The sequence below is a fragment of the Vidua chalybeata genome, chromosome 25 (genome assembly GCF_026979565.1).
Source record: "Vidua chalybeata isolate OUT-0048 chromosome 25, bVidCha1 merged haplotype, whole genome shotgun sequence".
Lineage (NCBI taxonomy): Eukaryota > Metazoa > Chordata > Aves > Passeriformes > Viduidae > Vidua > Vidua chalybeata.
The window spans coordinates 5842041-5862205 of NC_071554.1; the positions used below are offsets into that span (position 1 = coordinate 5842041).

A 20165-nucleotide genomic window follows, 5' to 3' on the forward strand; every position below is an offset into this window, starting at 1 on the left:
CATGGAGAGCTGGAACCCGCCTTGGAGAGCTGGAACCTGCCTTGGAGGGCTGGAACCCACCTTGGAGGGCTGGAACCCAACTTGGAGGGCTGGAACCCACCATGGAGAGCTGGAACCCACCATGGAGAGCTGGAACTCACCATGGAGGGCTGGAACCCACCTTGGAGGGCTGGAACTCACCATGGAGAGCTGGAACCCACCTTGGAGAGCTGGAACCTGCCTTGGAGAGCTGGAACCCGCCTTGGAGGGCTGGAACCCAACTTGGAGGGCTGGAACCCACCTTGGAGAGCTGGAACCCACCATGGAGAGCTGGAACTCACCTTGGAGGGCTGGAACCCACCTTGGAGGGCTGGAACCCACCTTGGAGGGCTGGAACCCGCCTTGGAGGGCTGGAACCCAACTTGGAGGGCTGGAACCCACCATGGAGAGCTGGAACCCACCTTGGAGAGCTGGAACTCACCATGGAGAGCTGGAACCCACCTTGGAGGGCTGGAACCCACCATGGAGAGCTGGAACCCACCATGGAGAGCTGGAACCCACCTTGGAGGGCTGGAACCCACCATGGAGAGCTGGAACCCGCCTTGGAGAGCTGGAACCCACCATGGAGAGCTGGCAGTGACCACCCCAGAGGTGCCAGGGCCAGCATGGCCACTGCTGCCACCACCCCTTGGGGTCAGGACAATGCCCTGTGCTGGGCAGCAGAGAATCCAGAGGGATTTGGGGCCAGTCCCCCTCATTCCTGCTGGTTCCCAGCTGCACCCAGGGGGATTTGGGGCCAGTTTCCCCCATTTCCACTGGTTCTCAATAGCATTAAGGGGGATTTGGGGCCAGTCCTCTGTTCCCACTGGTTCTCAGATGCACCCAGGGCAGCCCAGGTCTCTCCTGGCTCCCATCCCACAGTGATCCAAGCCAGCCCTGGGCCATGGCTGCAGCAAAGCATTCGAGCTTCATTTGAGCGCAGAGAAAATTGTTTCCTTAAACAGGTTTATTCCTCCGAGGGAGGTATTTGCTTGAGAGATTTCCACTGGAAATTAAATCTTTCCTGGGATCCGGATAAACAGCCCCAGTTCCACGGAGCTGGGCTGGCAGGGGGGGGCTGATCCCCAGCCTCCAGTGGGGACTGGAGGGCTGGAAGTGACCCCGAGGTGGCCCTGGGGAGCCTCCCCATCCCTGTCCCCGTCCCCATCCCGGTCCTTGACGCTTTGGCAGCCCAAAGAGCTCCCGGGGGGAGGTGGAGGCAGCACCCAGAGCTCCGGGGGTGCAGCAGGATGGATCCAGCACCCCCCTCTGGGTCAGTGGGGACACCCCGGGACATCCCGGGACATCCCGGGACATCCCGGCTCGGCCAAAGGCAGCTCCGGCCCTGCCCCAACCCTGCGTGTCCTTCCCGCAGCTTTCCCCTTCCTTTCCCCACCTTTTTCCCACTGCTGCTCCCTAATGAATTCAGAGAGTTCCAACGATGATTTCTGAAAGAATGGAAAACAATTATTTGCTCTGGTGGGGAATAGATGCTGTTTAGTCTGCGTTTAATGGAAAGCTAATTAAATTACATGAGCAAGTGAATAGAAATTTTTTGTTAATTATGAATTTTGCGAGCTACAAAGGCGAAATGATGGTGATGGATCCTGTGATGTGCTGCCCTTCTCCCCAGCACAGAGATAAGATGACAACAGGGAAGGAATGGTGGGGACTCATTTTAACTCATCCATCAATTCTCCAGCAGCCGCCTGAGCCGGATCCATTACCTGGGATCCACAGAGCTGATGGTGACTGGCAGCTGGGGGCTAATGATCTCCAAATTGGGGAAAGGTGGCTTAAATAAATGTGTTTCTTCCTGGAGGTGGCTGGGGAAGTCACAGAATCATGGAATCCCGGAGTGGTTTGGTTGTAGGGATGTAAAGCTCACCCCATTTCACCCCTGCCCACTATCCCTGGCTGCTCCAAGCCCTGTCCAGCCTGGGGCTGGGCTGGACCTGAGCCCAGGGATGGGGCAGCCCTGATCCTGGGCCTGGGACATCCCTGGAGTCAGGGCTGGAGCAGCCTTAGCCCAGGGATGGAAAATCCTTGACCCCGGGGCCAGAATGTCCCTGACCCCAGGGCTGGAGCATCCTTGACCCCACAAGCAGGGCCTTTACACCCCAGGGATGGAACATCCCTCACCCCAGGGCATCCATGACCCCAGGGATTCCTGATCCTGAGTCTGGGACATCCCTGAACTCAGGGCTGGAGCATCTTTGACCACAGGACCGGGACATCCTCGATCCCAAGCCCGGGACATCCCTGGTAGCCACGGCTGGAGTGTCACTGACCCCAGGGATGGGGCGTCCTTGGCCCCACAGCCACGGCCTCGATGACCCCGGGGATGGAGAATTCCTGATCCCGGGTCTGGGACATCCCTGGGTCCGGGTCTGGAGCATCCTTGACCCCAGGACTGGGGCATTTGTGACCCTGGGGATGGGGTGATCCTGAGCTGACCCTGGCTGTGGAACATCCCAGGAGTCAGGGCTGGAGCAATGTGACCCCAGGACTGGGACACCCTTGATCCCAAACCTGGGACATCCCTGGTGTCCAGGGCTGGAGAGTCACTGCCCCCAGGGCTGGAGCATGCCCCACCCCAGGGCTGGGGTGTCCTTTACCCCAGGGCTGGACCATCCCTGGACCCAAAGCCGGAGCATCCCTGGCCCTGGGACTGGGATGTCCCTGTCCCCAGGCTGCTCCAGCCCTGCCCAAAGAGACAAAAACCTGGCTTTGGTGTAAAAATATCAGTTTAGTGAAAAAACCTGATTTCTCTGTGTTCTGTTTATACCCCTGGCAGGCAGAGCTCTCTCTGGCATAAAGATGCAGATGGTTTTTGACTTAAACCACTCGGGTTTAGTGGAAAGAGAGGATTTTGTGTACCTGGGGAAGAGATCCCATCTGGCTGCTCCTGCCCTGGGGATGGAGAGCTCAGCTGGGTCAGATCCAGCCCCTGCCAGAGCCAGGTGGCCATGGGGGACAGGGGACATCCCTGTCACCCCACCAGGCACGTGGGGTGGCAGAGAAATGAAGTCTCAGCCTTGATGGGGGTCGTTCCTCTCCCTTCTCCATCCCACGGGAGATTTGGGATGAGGCTCTGACCCACCGGGGGTGTTGGGGAAACTGAGGCACAACAGGGCTTGGTGGAAGCACAGTTTGGGACCAAAGCACGGAGCCTGATGACTCCCACCCGTTTCCCATCTCCCAGTTAATTACATGGCCCTTTTTGGATTTCCTCCCTGTATTTTCTCTGTAATTTTGGCCATTGGGGCTTTTTTTTGCACATAAAGCGCAGGGTGGGGCGTGTGGAGTGGCAGGTTCTGAGCAGAACAAAGCCCTGGGCTCATTCCCCAGCCTCTCCCGGATGAAGTTGTCTCCTCTCCTTCTAGGGAAGCTCCATGACAGGGTTTATTGACCTTTTTTTAATCTAAAATTGATTCTTTGCAAAACTCCACCTGGTCAGGAGCCAGGCGGGGTCTCGGCGCCATTGGATGGGAATTTATGATTTTCCATCAGAGCATTTTGCCTTTCCCTGGTGTTTTTGGGGGCTGCAGGAGGGTTGAGCTGGGCAGATTTGCCTGGCCATGGCCAAGGAGATGCTGTGGGGTGCTTTGGTCCTTGCCATTTCTGACCTGTGAGGTGATCCCAAGCCCTCTGCTCCAAGTTTCTGCTGTGTTTAATCCCAGAGGAGCCCGAAAGGTGAATCCTGGAGTTGTGGCTGTGCCAGGATAACCCTCACGAGCCTGGGACAGAACGGGATGAAGGTGATGGGACCTGTCCCAGGTGAAAGCCTGCGGATCCTGGAGCCAGGAGAGCTGGGAGGGATGGCCCAGCCCCACACTGGGATCCTTGGCAGCCCGCAGAGCAAGGTTTGGGAATACTCGGGGCTGGTGGAGGTCACTCAGCCTGGCCAGGGTGGAACAAACCACGTCTGAGTCTGCTCCTGCTCCCGGGAGCCCGGTTCAGAGCATCCCTTGAGGAACCCGCTGCATCTTTGCACTGCGTGTGTCTGAATGCACAAAAGCCCAGCGTTTTCTGCAAAGCCCCGTCCTTCGGCCACGCACGAGCCTCCCCAAATGCTCCCGGCAGCACGGAACAGCCCCGGGGGGGACAGAAATCCCCATCGTGGAGGATGAAGGAGAAGCTCCAGGTGTGGGAGGTGCTGCAGGCTGGTCCCAGCAGCGCACAGGGACGAGCCCTGGCAAGCTTGGATGGTTTGGACCACACACACAAACGCAGCTTCATCCCTCGGATGCCGTGTGGATGCTCTGACACCTAAGGCTGTGTGAGGTGGGTTTAGGAGATGCTTCCTTCTGAACATCGGCGCTGAGGATTAAGAAATCATGGGAATTAAAAGCAGCAAACTGTTTCCAAGTGCTTCTGCCCCGCGGCATTTCAGCCAGAGGTTTCTAAAGCGCTGGAAAAGCAGCATCCCGGCGATTCCTCGCGCTCTGCGGTGTCCCCGAAGGTGTGCTGTGAAAACAGAACAAAGGCGAGCGGGTGGGTGGCGGTGAGGGGCCGTGTCCGCCCTGTCCGCACCCACCTCCCTGCCCAGACCCTGCCCCCGGCCGGCACTCGCCCCCGGCCCCGGCCGCGTGTGCCGAGCGGGGCTCTGCGGAGCGGGGCTCTGCGGGGGGACGTGGGGCGCTCCCGCCGGGCCCGGCCATCTGTCCTCCCCGCAAGCCCAGCTGCTGCGCTGGCGTGGCCACCCCAGGGGAGGCGGCGGGGACCCTGTGCTGCGGGTCCAGGCGCCGCCCAAGGGCCGCAGGGCCGGGGGATGCGGGGGATGCGGGTGGGAAACGGGGTGGGGGGGAGCACCTCGCAGCCCTTCCCCAGGGTCTCACCCAGCCGCACCTGGCTCCGGAGGCGAAAAAAAGAATAACAACAAAAAAAAAAAATCGGCGATTGAAAAGACAAACGCTGATGATCAAGGATAAGGCCAGGCGGGAGCCGCGGTGCGGCGGAGTGGCCGCGGTGCGGCGGAGCGGCCGCGCTGCCCGCGCCCCCGGAGGCCGCCAAGGGCTCGGCGCGGCGCGGCGTGCCCGCCCGCCCCCCGCCCCGCCCGGCCGCGCCGCCCGCCGCGCCCCGCCGGCTGCCGCGTCCCGCCTTGTTCCGGCCGCGCAGCCCGGCCCCGCCCGCCCGCCCGGGGCGCGGAGCGCGGCTGTGCGGGAGACAATAGCGGAGCGGACGGCTCCGCGCCGCGCCGGGCCGGGCATGGGCGGCCAGGGCTGCGCGGCCCCGCGGCCCCCGCGCCGCCCGAGCGGGCTGTAGCGGGGCGGGGGGCGGAGGGAGAAGGGGGGCGATGCCCCGCGCCGAGCCCAGCCCGCCGCTGTGCTGAGCCGGCGGGGCTGGCCGGAGGCTGGGGAGAGGGACATGGTGCTGGAGCCCCCCGTGACGCTCCCCGGGTGGCCAAGGGGCGGCTGGTGAGGAGCCGGAGCGCGGCGGCGGAGCGAGGCCACGGTGAGGGAGCCCCGAGGATCCGGCTGGGGAGCCATGGGGAGATGCAACGGGCGATGCACGCTGGTGGGATTCTGCTGCCTGCAGCTGGTAAGGCTCATCGGCATGCCGGGGGTGCTTTGTGCGAGATGCTGCCTGTCACCGCTCCCCACGCCGCCTCGGCGGTGACCTTGTGTTGGGACCGGCTCGGGGATGCCTCACCGTCACCCCCCCCAAAAAAAAAGCCACAGAAAAGAAAAAAAATGCTGATCTAAAAGACAGGCAATGCCACCCTCATCTCCTTCCTCGAGCTGGCCGGGGAGGTGGATGGGGACCCCTTCCCTGCGCTGTCAGTGCCCGAGGTTGCGTCTCCAGCAGGTGTGAGCTTTGTTCCCAACTGCAATCTCTTCCCTCCGAGTTCACTCCCGCCCGCGGTTTCCCATTCTGGCGACTCCACGGATGCGTCTCGGGGTGCTGGTCCCCTGAGTCGGGGCGAGAGGGAAACTTGGAGCCGCTGGCAGCACTTTGGAAACTCTCCTGCTCCTGAGCGGGACCCACTGCCCGCGGCGGGGGGACACCGGGCTGTGGTGGCACGGAGAAAGGAGAGGGTTGATTTTCACGGGGTTGTAGGGTTCCAATTGTAGGCTTTCGTGACAATTCGGTGCCGCGCTTGCCGCCGCCCGCGAATCAATCTTCATCAGGCTCTGCCCGAGGAGCCGGCGAAGGGAGCGCGGGGGGGATCCGGGGGGTTTCTGCTCAAACCAGCGCCGGCGAGGTTGCGATTAATTATCCCGGCAGGGTGGTGCGTTAATGGAGAATCAGCAGCCTCCAACTTGCCCCCGCGGCCGTGCCGGGCTCGTCACGGCGAGGAGAGCAGGGAGGGACCGCTGAAATCTGTGGGGTCAGCTCGTGGTGTCCCCGGGGACGGGAGGTGATGGATGGATGGACGCGGCGATGGAAACGGGCTCCAGAGCCCTCTGGAGATGATGGTGGCATCCTGCTGACAGGCGCTTTCTTCCCAGCTCCTGCTCATTCTTCATCCTCCAGAAGGCAGCGGGTGGGGAGGGGTCCCCACTCTTGGGTGGGGGGTGCACGAGGTGTTGCTGGGGGGATGGGGAAGCTTTGAAGCCAGTGCTCAGCCCTGGGCAGCAGAGGCACACTGGGATCATTCCCGGGCTGGAGTCCCCCCATTCCCAGCGGGAATGGCCTCCGTGTCCCCAGCTGTCCCCTCGCTTTGGGCTGTGAAGTCTCGCTTGGTGTTTGGCTCACCTGATCCAGGATAAATCCAGCGGGGCTTTTCCAGGTGGGCAGGAGTCTCCTGGCTCTTGGTCACATTCCTTTTCAGCACTCAGCTCCCAGGCAGGTTTGTTGGTGATTATTCCCCGAGATATCCCAGATCTGAGAGATGTTAATCTGTTAATTTCGGGGGAAGGCTGAATAGGTGCGAGCTCCTGGGCTGGGAGAGCAGCTCCTGCTCACACCCGGAGGAACTTTGTGCTGCTAATTGGGGTCAGGCTGTCCCCTCCACCTTCCCCCCGCCTGTCCTGGTGCTGTTGGCATCCCCAAAGGCTCCAATCCCTTACCAGGGACCCTTCCCTTCCCACTCCAGGCTCACCCTGAACCAGCTCATCCTTTGGGATGCTCTCCAGAGCTCCTTCCTGGTTTTGGAGGCAGCAGCTTCCACCCCCCCCCCCCCCGCCATGGGGAGATGCCCCCAGCCCTCAGCTCCTCATGCCGAGGTGAGGGGTCTGGGTGCCCACCCGTGGCCCTGTGCTGAGCCAGCCCCAGAACACTGGAGGTGGCAGTGCCACCCAGATGTCCCCTGGGGTGACCAAGGCCACCCTGAGGTGACATGGCAGAGCTGCGGTTTGGGATGGAGCCTCAGGGAGCGGGGATGATCCCCGACCCCATCCCCGCTCCCCTCCTCTGCTTCAGCCCTGACGTGGGGATGGCACCGGCAGGCTCATGTCCCCCCCACCCAGGTGGCCCTGACACCTGTCCTGGGCCCTCTGTTCTGTGGGTGGGGGCAGCCGTGCTCCCAGTGTGCCCAGTCAGGGGCTGGGGTTGCACTGGTGTGTGTGGGGCTGCCCCGGGGCTGCAGGACCAGCTGGTGCCACGAGCGGGGCTGCCCGGGGAGGGCACGGCTTAGCCGAGCCCCCCTGGCCAGCCTGGGCCCTGCTGTCCCCTAAACAGCAGCGTGGTGACATCCTGAGGTGATGCCACCATTTCTGCCTGGTTCTCCCTGCCCAGCCCAGGCACCTTCCCATGGCTCCCAGGGTGCCACTGTCACCTCGTGGGCACCTGCCCATGGCTCCCAGGGTGCCACTGTCACCTCGTGGGCACCTTCCCATGGCTCCCTGTGTGCCACTGTCACCTCGTGGGCACCTTCCCATGGCTCCCTGTGTGCCACTGTCACCTCGTGGGCACCTTCCCATGGCTCCCAGGGTGCCACTGTCACCTCGTGGGCACCTTCCCATGGCTCCCTGTGTGCCACTGTCACCTCGTGGGCACCTTCCCATGGCTCCCAGGGTGCCACTGTCACCTCGTGGGCACCTTCCCATGGCTCCCAGGGTGCCACTGTCACCTCGTGGGCACCTGCCCATGGCTCCCAGGGTGCCACTGTCACCTCGTGGGCACCTTCCCATGGCTCCCAGGGTGCCACTGTCACCTCGTGGGCACCTTCCCATGGCTCCCAGGGTGCCACTGTCACCTCGTGGGCACCTTTCACACCCCAGCTGCTTTCCCAATATTCATGACCTGCTCCCTTGCCCCCCTGGTCCCAGGGATGCTCTGGATGCCCCCAGGTGCAGCTGGCACCCACTGGGCACAAGGAGCCTGATCCAGAGGGGCCCTGCAGAGCCCTGCCCGCTCCAACCCACACCTGAACTAGTTTGGGAACCTGGTTTTTGGGCCACGACACCGCAGGAGCTGCTTTGGAGCATTCAAACATCCCCCAAGCTCCTTCACCCCTGGCGAGGCCGTGCTGCGGGTGCTGGCTGACCCCAGTCCTGGGGACAAGCCCCACGTGCCAGATTTTGCCTCCATTTATGGTTTTTCCCTGAAAAAATCCACTCGCCAAACCTGCACTGGCCGTGCCCCGCCCCGGGAGGGGCCACCAGCTGATGTTGGTGATAATGAGGTGGGATAAAACCAAAACTCCGGGGTTTTGCTGGTTTTCCCCCCAGCTGGGAGACGCCAAGCCGTGTCTGTGCCCCGCTGTTGGGATTCACCCTCTCTTCATGGGAAATGGGAGCTGCTGAGGGGGGTGGATGGGGCAGGGACCGCCGGTGGCACTGCCCTGCTGGGGCGTGGGGGTGGGAGGACATCGGGATATCGGGACATTGGGATATCGGGACATCGGGACATTGGGATATTGGGATATTGGGATATCAGGATATCAGGACATCGGGACATCGGGATATTGAGGCATTGGGATATCGGGACATCAGGATATTGGGATATCGGGACATCGGGACATCAGGATATTGGGACATCGGGACATCAGGATATTGGGATATTGGGATATCGGAACATCAGGATATTTGGATATCGGAACATCAGGATATTGGGATATCAGGATATCAGGACATCGGGATATTGGGACATCAGGATATTGGGGCATTGGGATATCGGGACATCGGGACATTGGGATATTGGGATATTGGGGTATTGGGATATTGGGGTATCAGGACATTGGGATATTGGGACATCAGGACATTGGGATATTGGGGCATTGGGATATCGGGACATCAGGATATTGGGATATTTGGATATCGGAACATCAGGATATTGGGATATCGGAACATCAGGATATTGGGATATCAGGACATCAGGACATCAGGATATTGGGATATTTGGATATCGGAACATCAGGATATTGGGACATCAGGATATCAGGACATCGGGATATCGAGATATTGGACATTGGGATATTGGGACATCAGGATATTGGGGACATTGAGATTTTGGGATATGGGGACATCGGGATATTGGGACACCAGGATATCGGGACACCAGGATATCGGGATATGCACTGCTGGCAGCTGTCAGGCCGGGTCTGTGCAGCTGCTGTCGCATGGCCCTTGGCCACCCCGCTCTGTGCCCCCGGCCGCGCTCAGGCGCGGGTGCAGGATGGTTTTCCTCCAGCTGGCTCCTTCTCCACCCCAAAGCGGCGATGCCATCGCCCCCTTCTCAGCCCCGCAGCTGGATGGGCACAGGGACGCTCCGGGCCCCACCTCCGCCTGGCAGAGCCGGGAGCCGCTTCCAACCGGGCTCTCGTTTCCTTCTTTGTTTCTCTCCTTCTCCTTTAATTGGCTGGAAAAGCAGAGCTGGGTTGGCACCTCCCGCCTGCCGGAGCCTGCCAGGCTGGCGGGGTGCGGTGCGGTGACACGCGGTGACATGCCATGCCGTGCCATGCCATGCCGTGCCGTGCCGTGCCGTGCCATGCCACGCCAGAGCGGCGCTGGCATCCCCGGTCCCTGCGGGGCCGGGGCGCAGGAGCGGGGCCGCGGGTCCGTCCCATCTTCTCCCCGAGCCGGGGGTCTGCGCAGGGCACCGGGGATGTGAGCCCGGCTCCAGGGCTGGAGAAGGATCAGGAGTTCGGCTTGACGAGGGATGGGTGAAGGGAGAGGGTGAGCCTTCATCCCTGCGTGTCACCCCTGTGCGACAGCGGGACCCCTCTGCACCCCTGGCGGCTCCGTGCCCTCCCGCCCTCTCTTCCTGCTCTGATTTCCCTGGGTTTGGCCACCACCGGTGGGAGCCACCCTCCTCCCACGTCTGCCGGCGTCTTTTGTCCTCGCACGGCTCCGGGTGCTCGGCGCGGGGATGGCCCGGGCACCGCGGGGCCGCATCCCCCCCGCCCGGAAAGGGGGAAAGGAGCCCGGGCTGAACTCGGGATGGAGGTTTTCAATTACACAATTAAATGCACAATTAGGTGTAATTACCAGCGCTCAGAAGGTGCGACTGTTCATAATGGGCTTGTAATCTACTGCCGCCACTGTTTGTACTGCTCCGCTCCGCTCCCTAATGATTATGGAAAGCTTTCCCATTTGCATGGTTGCCATGGAAATGGGGGGCTGGCAGGAGCGCGGGGATGGCGAGGGGAGTCCCTCACTTCCCCGAGCCCCCTCGCTCCCCCACGTCGCCTCTCCGTGGGGCGGGGGTGATGGGGACGCTGATACCTGCGGCTCTGTGGGGTCACAGGTGCCGGCATGGAGGGATGAGGATCCTCCAGGGATCCAGAGGGTCCAGAGGCCGCCCCGAGGTGGGAAATGTGTTTTAAAAGCCTGAAAAGCCCAGCCCAGCCCGTCGCCTCCCCGGGTGAGCGCTCCGAGAGCCCCGCAGGGACCGAGGCTGTGGGTGGCCGCGGAGAGGCATCAGCCAGCCCAGACCTCCGTGTGGGTGAGCATCCTCCGGCACATCCACATTCCAGGCAGGCTGGAAAGGTTTATTGACGTGGGTTTGGGAAGGCAGAGCCTCACAGCTCGCAATTAAAACCGCGATTAAAGTGCCGTACGTCTAAATTTGCAGGACCAGCTAATGTGCACCCCAGAGGATTAACGAGGCCGCCTGGAGAACTCCCTAAATCATTCATGGCGGTTCTTAACAGAGCTGGGAGCGAGGGGGACTGGAGAATAAATGTCTCAGAGGGCTGGGCTGTAGAGAAAATAAAGAGGATGAGGCTGAAACCAGCCTGGCCCGACAGCGGAGCCGTCAGAGCCCGGGAAGGAAAGGCTGATGTGAGCAGAAAAGCCTAAAGCAAGGGGGCTCGTGGAGAGCTGGGAAATGTGTCTTGCCCAGCCAAACCTGGCTCTTGTTTCTTCTTGAGCTCCCAGCTTTGGCTGCTGGAAGGGGCTGAGCTGCCCCAGCAATGGTCTGGATGCTGATGAGGAATTTGATTTAATCCCGGGTGGCTTCTGCTAGGAAAAAAATTAGCACTATGAAAAATCAATGGTGCTCATTTCAGGACTAGGCAGGAGGAAGAGAAGGAACAATACCAGCACTGGAGAAAAGGTGTGGGATGAGGGGATGGTGGTGAGCAGAGCCTGGCACGGGAGAATCCCCCTGGAAATGCATCCCGGGCAGCCCATGGGGCAGGGGCGTGTCCCATCCCAAAATCCATGGCCAAGCCGTCGGGAGGGGGCTGGCAAGAGGAAGCAGAGGATGGGAGATGTGGCAAAACAGCCTCTGGAGAGGCTCAGGGTCTGTGGCTGCTTTGAGGGAAGATCACAGAACCCTGAAATGGTCTGGATGGAAAAGGACCTTAAATCCCACCCAGTGCCACCCCTGCCATGGCAGGGACACCTCCCACTGCCCCAGGCTGCTCCAGCCTGGCCTTGGGCACTGCCAGGGATCCAGGGGCAGCCCCAGCTGCTCTGGCAATTCCAGCCCAGCCCCTCCCCACCCTGCCAGGGAACAATTCCTTCCCATTATCCCATCTCAATCCCTCCTTTTTTAGTTTAAAACCATCCTCCCTTGAAGATTCACAGAATTCACAAATTCACAGAATCACAGAATCCCTGGGTTGGAAGAGACCTTCCAGACCATCGAGCTCAACACTGAGCTTCAACCCCTCAACTCAACCCTGGCCCCCAGTGCCACATCCAGGCTTGTTTTAAACACACCCAGGGATGGGGACTCCACCACCTCCCCGGGCAGCCATTCCAGAACTTTATCACTCTTGCCATGAAAAGCTTTTTCCTGATATCCAACCAAGATGGGGAGGTGGAAGAGATTCCCAGTCCCAACAGCCCTTAATGCAGGAAAAATGAGGCAAAGCAAGTGGGTCTGGGGAGAAAATGGTTTTTTTTCAGCCCTGAAGGTGATTAACCACAGCCAGAAATGAGCTCTGGGTGTGTTGGCCTTTCCCTGCTGCCTTTGGCCAGCGCTTGCCCCAGGCTTGGGCCACGGTTTGGAAGGACAACAGGGCCATCCCCACACATTGGCAGCTCTGGGGGGTGCTGAGCACTCTGGGTTGTTATTCCAGCAGAGAGGTTGGGTTTGTTTGGGGATTTGCCGCTGGAGGATCCAGGTGAACTCCTCATGGTGTTGTTTATTCACAGAATGCTCTCCCTGCCCCAGGCACTGATGGCTCTGATGCCTTGGGAAGGCTGACCTAGAACAGAGCTGAAGAATAAAGCAGGGATTTATTAAAGGATCTCCTCCATGGATCCACCTTGGGCAGCACCAGAGCCCAGCCAGGGCTGCAGCCAAGAGGAACCAAAATGGTCCCAAAATGCACGAGCGCTCCCGGGGGCTCTCACTGGGATCAGCTCTGCTCCATTTGCACCTTGCAGTTCATTGTCCCATTCCAGCTTTAGCCCAGGCACTCCCATCCTGCTTGTTTTTCTCTCTCCAGCCCACGCTGTTTGTGCTCCTGGGCCTGAGCTTTGGATCATTTGTCCTTGGTGCCCAGCTGGAGCAGGAATTGTTTTGTCTCCCTGCTCTGTGCACAGAGCTCCAGACCCACACACCAAAGCAGCACAGAACTGAAAAACATAAAAGCTGAACCTGAGGCATCAGCTCCCGCCACTTTTCCCCTCTGCAGCGGTGCTCTTGGCTCCTCTCTGCTCAGTTCCTCCAGAGGGAAACCCCAGGGAAGCCCTGGAAGAGGGTCTGGGGCTCCACCAGTCCAAACCTCGCTGTGGAGGAATTCAGTTGCCAAAGGGAAACCCCCATCCCCCTCTGGATACAGACCCGGCTTGGAGCTCCCAGCCCTGCCCCCACAAACCTTGGCACGGGCTGGTTTGGGCGTTCTGGAGGATGCTGGGGGCGGGTGCCAGGACATCCTCCCAGCCTCGTGCCCGTTCCCAGGGCTGGGAAAGGCTCTGCATCCCGCTGCACCCCGCCGCGGGGACGGGATCCTGCTGGCATCGCCTCCCCCGCTGGGCCGGGAGCCCTCAGCGTGCTGCAGCCACCGCCTGGGGGTATCCCGTGCTCTGGGAAAGGGCCAGGGACGCAAAACCCACAAACCCCTCAGCCCCGGCAGCTTTAACAGCCCGCTCTGGGGTGCGGGTGCTGTGTGTCCGTCACTGCCTGGCCAGGGCACCTTCCCAGCCCCACCCCGGCGCTCCGGGCTGCGTCCCCGTCCCGCCTCCCCCTGGAATTCCCGGGATGTCCCTGTCCCCACCGCGGCCAGTGTGGCTGGAACTGATGAACACCGGGGGTTGAGCAGGGAGAGAACATTCTTCCCGAATCCTGGGGGATGCTTGGAGCAGCTCAGAATGGCCCCCTTGGTGCTGATTTTTTTTTTTTTTTTTTTCCCTTCCCCCCCGTTTGAAAGCAGCTATTTATTTCAATTTCCAAAATATGGACGTAACGGGCTGGAAAAGTGGGAATGCAAAGCGGGCAGAGAGCAGCCCAGGCTGTGTTCAACCAGGACATTAAACCCCGAGAGGTTTTTAATAAGATTAATAACAGCTCCCATGTGCTCGGGGGAAATTTCCCCCTCCTTTGGGTCTCACCTGTGGTGGAAGGAGATTTTGGGGAGGAAGAAACGATGGCCCGAGTGGTGCTTGGGAGCAGCAGGACAGCTGTGTCCCCCTCTGTCGCCCTGGGGTCACATTATTTAATGGGTGTGGAAGATGGGAGGTGCTGTGGGACCTGCCTCGGGTGCTGGTTCCCCGCTCACCCTCAGGGATCCGCTCTGGGGCCTGCAGGGAGCGGGGGCTCAGCAATCCCGGCAGTTCCAGGGGTTTGGGAAGCAGGAGCTGGCAGGGAGGGATGCAGGAGGGCACGGGGGGGTTTGGGGTACCCGGCTGGGACCCCTGAGCTGAGCTGGGCCGGCAGGACGGGCTGGGAATCCCCCAGAGGGGATTTCTCACCCCCCTGGTGCCACCTCTGTCCTGGCAGAGGGCACCTGTGCCCTGGGGGGTGCTGGGGGAGGTCCTGGGGGTACCCAGGGGCTGGCGGTGACAATGACACTGCAGAGCCACCGGCGCTGGCTGCGTCCTGTCACCCTCATCACCCTCCCTGCCCTCACCGGCCCTGCCTGGCCGGGGTCACAGCTGTGCTGTCACACACAGGGGACACAGCCCCGCGCTCGGGGGGGGCTGCCCCGCTGCTCGGCTCTCAGGCTAATTACCTTGATTAGGGCTAATTAGCACCCTGGGGCACTTCGGTCTCTTCCCAGGGCCGGATCGATAGCGAGGCGCTTTCGCAGCGCGGGGGTGTGTCCTGGGAACCCCGGGAATGTGGCACCGGGGAGCCAGGAGGAGCTCGAGCAGGCGGATGTGCCTCCCCTGGCCCCGTGCTGGGGCAGGAGGATGTGGAACCTCTGCTGGATGGGATTTGGGAAAGCAAAGGGCCACCGCGGGTGGCCTCAGTGGCTGCCCCAGTTTGGGAATTGGGGCTGCAGGGAGCTGTGGGAATGTCGCAGGTGCCACTCCCCCTGGGGACACTCGTGCCACCCCACAGGGACTCCCAGGTACAAAGCCCAAGTGGGAAATGGCCCAGGGGAGGGGAGGAAGCTCAGGGTGGGAGCTGGGGGTGCCTGGGGTGGGAGCGTGGGAGTGGAGGGTGCTGGGTCAGGGGGAGGATGCTCAGGTGGGAATCAGGGATGCTCAGGTGGGAATCAGGGATGCTCAGGGTGCCCGAGGTGGCTGGGGTGGGAATGGAGGGTGCTCGGGGTCAGAGTGGAGGGTTCTTGGGGTGGGAATGGAGAGTGCTCGGGGAGTGGAGGGTGCTTGAGGTGGTTGGGGTGGGAATGGAGGGTGCTCGGGGTCAGAGTGGAGGGTGCTGGGGTGAGCACGGAGGGTGCTCGGAGTGGGAGCAGAGGGCACTTGGGAGGAGTGGAGGGTGCTCCGGGTGAGCACGGGGCATGCTCAGAGTGGGACTGGAGGGTTCTTGGAATGCTGAAGCTCACGGGAGCCCCAGGGAAGCCCTGCCCGTGCTCTGATTCCGTGCAGGCACAGCTGGGATTAATGGTGGTGCTCAGGCTCTGCCTGCCAGTGTCACACTGAGAGTCCTTGTCCCATCCTCCTGCGCTCTCTCCCCCTCCTCTCCACCCCACTGGATCTCAGGAGCGGTGACAGCCGTGGCTGTGGGGTCCAGCTGGGTCCCCCCGCCCTGATTTGTGTCCCCCACCCCCGGGCAAGGACCCAGGTCCCACCCGTGGGTGCAGCCGCCGGGCCCGGGCTCGGCAGCTTTGCACAAACCTTTGCAGGCTCAGCTTTGTGTTTTCTCTGCTTTTCCCTGCCCTGTTTTGGCTCAGGAACCAGCCCCGTCCCTCTCACCCACCCTGGGGACACCTGGCATCTCCATCTGTGCCTGCGGGACCCCCTCAGCTCCTGTCCCCTGCCGTCCCCTCCTGCGCTGCCACTTCCAGCCCGTCACCGGCCAATTCCCGCGGCAGCTGCCGGGGCTCTCGGGCAGCCCCGTCCTTCCCGGGCCCTTTTCTGCAGCAGCTGGCACAGCTCTGCCTGGGCCCGGGCAGCGGGGCCACAGTCGGAGCCCTGGCACGGCCGTGGGGTGGCACAGGGCTGGCACCGAGTCCCCGTGGCCGTGTGGGGACCGCTGGGGTGGTCACAGAGCAGCTGGGGGGGTCTGAGGGTGCCCGGGGCTGGAGGTGGCACTGGGGGGTGGCACTGGAGGGTGGCATCCCATGACCATTGAGTGATTGAGTGGGTGATGGGCAGCCCTGGGGTGGTGGGTGCCACTGCCAGGCGCGGGTGGGGACATCCAGGGGACGATGCTGGGGTCGGGAGCGGGCGTGGGAGTCCCCGGGGGCTGGGGGTCCCTGTGCCCACCCTGGCTGTGCCTCAATCCCCTCCAGCTCCCAGCCCTGCCACTGCCCGTGGTCCCCCTGTGCTCCTGGGATGTCCCCCCATCCCCCTGGGAGGGACACGGGCACAGTCTGGAGCGATGGGAATTTCAGGGTTGTGTTTCATTCCCCGTTTTGTTCCCTCCTGGGAATTTGCCTCGTGTCTTGGATTTGCTGCCTCCCCCAGGGATTCCATTTAGCAGCACAGCCTGGTGCTGCTGTGACCAAGAAACACCCACAGGGAGTGGGTTATTAAAAGTTTTATTTCTATTTTTTAGATATTCCCCCCCTCCTAAAGCTCAGCAGTTGGGGGGTGGTGGCCTGTGGAGAGTCCCTCTGGGGACAAGGATGTCCCTGTCCCATTTCCAGCCCTCCCAGGGCTGCATCCCCAGGCTGGGGATGGGGCTGATCCTGGGGCTGATCCTGGTCCAGCACCACCGGCAGCTGAGGGTATTTGGGGTGACTGTGGCGTGTCTGCCTGGGGCTCTGGTGGGTGGCAGGAGCTCTATTTAGGGACGCCCTCACCCATTTGGGGCTGCTTTGTGAATGCCACGCTGGTTTATGCCCCATTGGTGCAGATCCTCTCCATCATCCATCCGGGACATGGGTGCTGCCCCCAGCTTTGGTACCCACAGGCCCCAAACCCAAACTTTTGGGTGCACTCACAGCAAGAACGAGGATTTCCACCACAAAATGGGGGGGAAAGTCCCAGCCCAGCAGCACCCACGGCCTGGACACTGGACTGATGCAGCCACCAGCTTTTGGGGTCTCCCTGTGGCTCCTTCCCACCCCCGGTGCTCCGGGCTGTCCCCATGTCCCCCCTGCCCCATCCTCTCCTCCGTGAGGGGGGTGCTGACCCCACTGATGACCCCAGCCCTGCTAACGACCCCATCCCCCCCTCACAGCAGCCCCAGGCCCTAATTATTTTTGATCCACCCCCCCCAGAAGGAGCTGTGTGGTGTCAGGGTCGGGTCTCGTGGGTTCCCAGACAAAGCAAACCCGGCCCTAACAAAGGCCCTTGAATTATACATGGGGCGAGGGCTCGCAATTAACGCCCCCTCGTTAGCGGGGCCCAGGCCTTGGTGCTGCTGGGCTGGGTTTTCCCTAAATATTTTCATAGGGAAAACCTCATCCCTCGCGTGGGTGTGTCCGTGAGGGGGATGGGGTGGGACAGCTGGCAGAGCTGTGCCGCGTGGGTACAGCAGGAAAATCAATTCTGGGGGGAAAATCCCCGTTTCCCCAGTGTGGGATGGGCTCACATCCCTGTCACATCACAGGGATGTCACCTGTCACGACATCCCGCTGTCACGTCTTGTCCTTAAGGGATGCAGCGGAGCCCTGGATGGATCCAGATCCCAGAGCTGCTCATCCACGACCCCCACGCAAGAAAGGGGCTGGAAAAACCCATCCCAAAACCCCTCCCGCGGGGGGGGGATGGAAGGAGGGCGAAGCAATTAATGGAAGCAATTTTTCCGGCTGTCTGAGGAGTCTCTAATGAGCTCCGGAGCTGCCGATGGCTGCGGTTAAAGACGCGCCCACGGCACGAGCCCGGCACGTCCTGCCCGGATAAACGGGAACGGGATCCTGGGATACGCAGCAGAGAGATCCTGGGATCTGCAGCAGAGAGATCCTGGGATCTGCAGCAGAGAGATCCTGGGATCTACAGCAGAGAGATCCTGGGATCCACAGCACAGGGATCCTGGGATCTACAGCACAGGGATCCTGGGATCTACAGCAGAGAGATCCTGGGATCCGCAGCAGAGAGATCCTGGGATCCACAGCACAGGGATCCTGGGATCTGCAGCAGAGAGATCCTGGGATCCGCAGCAGAGAGATCCTGGGATCCGCAGCACAGGGATCCTGGGATCTGCAGCAGAGAGATCCTGGGATCCGCAGCAGAGAGATCCTGGGATCCGCATCCCAGGGATCCTGGGATCCATAGCAGAGAGATCCTGGGATCCGCAGCACAGGGATCCTGGGATCCACAGCAGAGGGATCCTGGGATCTACAGCAGAGAGATCCTGGGATCTACAGCAGAGAGATCCTGGGATCCGCATCCCAGGGATCCTGGGATCTACAACCCAGGGATCCTGGGATCCGCAGCACAGGGATCCTGGGATCCGCAGCAGAGAGATCCTGGGATCCACAGCACAGGGATCCTGGGATCTGCAGCAGAGAGATCCTGGGATCTGCAGCAGAGAGATCCTGGGATCCGCATCCCAGGGATCCTGGGATCCACAGCAGAGAGATCCTGGGATCCACAGCAGAGGGATCCTGGGATCTACAGCAGAGAGATCCTGGGATCCACAGCACAGGGATCCTGGGATCTACAGCAGAGAGATCCTGGGATCCACAGCAGAGGGATCCTGGGATCTACAGCAGAGAGATCCTGGGATCCACAGCACAGGGATCCCGGGATCTACAGCAGAGAGATCCTGGGATCCACAGCACAGGGATCCTGGGATCTACAGCAGAGAGATCCTGGGATCCACAGCACAGGGATCCTGGGATCTACAGCAGAGAGATCCTGGGATCCACAGCCCAGGGATCCTGGGATCCGCAGCACAGGGATCTTGGGATCCACAGCACAGGGATCTTTGGGATCCAAAGCACAGGGATCCTGGGATCCACAGTGAAGGGATGATGGGATCTACAGCAGAGGGATCCTTGGGGTCGTCAGTGAAGGAATCCCTGGGATCTGCAGCAAAGGGATCACGGGGATCAGCACCACGTCGCCAAAGGGGTTCCTCCGAATGTTCCGGGTTTGTTAGGACGGCGCTTCCCGTTGGGAGCATCTCCAGCTCCGGGAGCCCTGGGCTGCGGCTGGAGGGGTGGTGGGAATGCCGGGATGCTCGCTCCTCTGGGATCCAGCCTGGAGCACAGTCCCACTGCCAGGCCAGAGGGGCTCCACTCCCCCCCCGGGAGCAGTGACAGCGATGGGGGATTTTAGGAAGAATGTTGGTGGGATTGTTATTGAATTCCTCAATGGATGCTGAGATGTCCTGGGCAGACTTTTGCACCCCAAAAAGCTCCTTGAGGGCTCAGGGGACATCCCAGCCACTCACCACTCCCACGCCCTTGTCATTTCCTTACAGCCCATGGGAATTTCTATCCCAGCACCTTCTCCTTACAGCGTGCTCATCCAGCCAGGGGGAGACCCCCGCACCCTCCAGGTCCCATTATTCAGTGGAGAAATAAGAATAAATCTCCAGTTCTCCAAGAAATTCTCACCCATGGGGGGGTTGCTCCCATATTTAAGCACAAGATCCCCCATTTTTAAAATACAAATTCCCCATATTTAAGCCCAAACTCTCCCATATTTAAGCTCCAAATACCCCATACTTAAAATACAAATCCACCAAATTTAAACCAAAGGTGTCCCATATTTAAGTCCAAACTCTCCCATATTTAAGCCCCAAATGTAAGCCCAAAGCCTCCCAAATTTAAGCACAAAAATCCACCAGATCCAACACCAAAATCCACAAATTCCAGCCCCAACCCCCCCAAGATTTAAGGCCAGGATAGGAGGGGCAGTGGGGGGTGGTGCCCCTCACCCAGAGCCGCGTGTGCCCGTGGGTTGTGGAATTACCCCGAGGAGAGGGAAACCCACCGGGCTCATCCCATAAATCCCATTTACGCCGGCAGCTCCCACCTCGCCGGGCAGGCGAATCCCTCCGAGCTGCGTGGTTTGATCCGGGGTTTTAAAGCTAAAAAATCGGATAAACGCTGGAAGGAACACCCACACCTGCCGGGCTGGGCGGGCGCACACGGGAACCACCTCCAGATGTCCGCTCATCCCTCCGGGACGTGGGAGCGTCCCCTCCTCCTCCAAAACAATCCCAGAAAAATCAATATTTTGGGAGCCGTTTCGCCTCCCCACCGGCTGCCGCCGGCTGCTCCTTTGGCGGCGCCAGCGCTCGCAGGGATTATTTTTGCTCCCCGGCTCATTAACGGG

The 20165-nt window shown here is 61.0% G+C and overlaps 1 protein-coding gene across 1 annotated transcript in view; it reads left to right on the forward strand.

The window, feature by feature from the left end:
• Positions 1-5237: 5237 nt before the first annotated feature.
• The window catches only part of NKAIN1 (sodium/potassium transporting ATPase interacting 1), a 34141-nt gene continuing 19213 nt past the window's right edge, over positions 5238-20165 (forward strand). Inside the window, exon 1 of the mRNA XM_053964824.1 lies at positions 5238-5562. Coding sequence (XP_053820799.1) covers positions 5509-5562 — 54 coding nt within the window. The 5' untranslated portion in view covers positions 5238-5508. The remainder of the gene's footprint in view (positions 5563-20165) is intronic.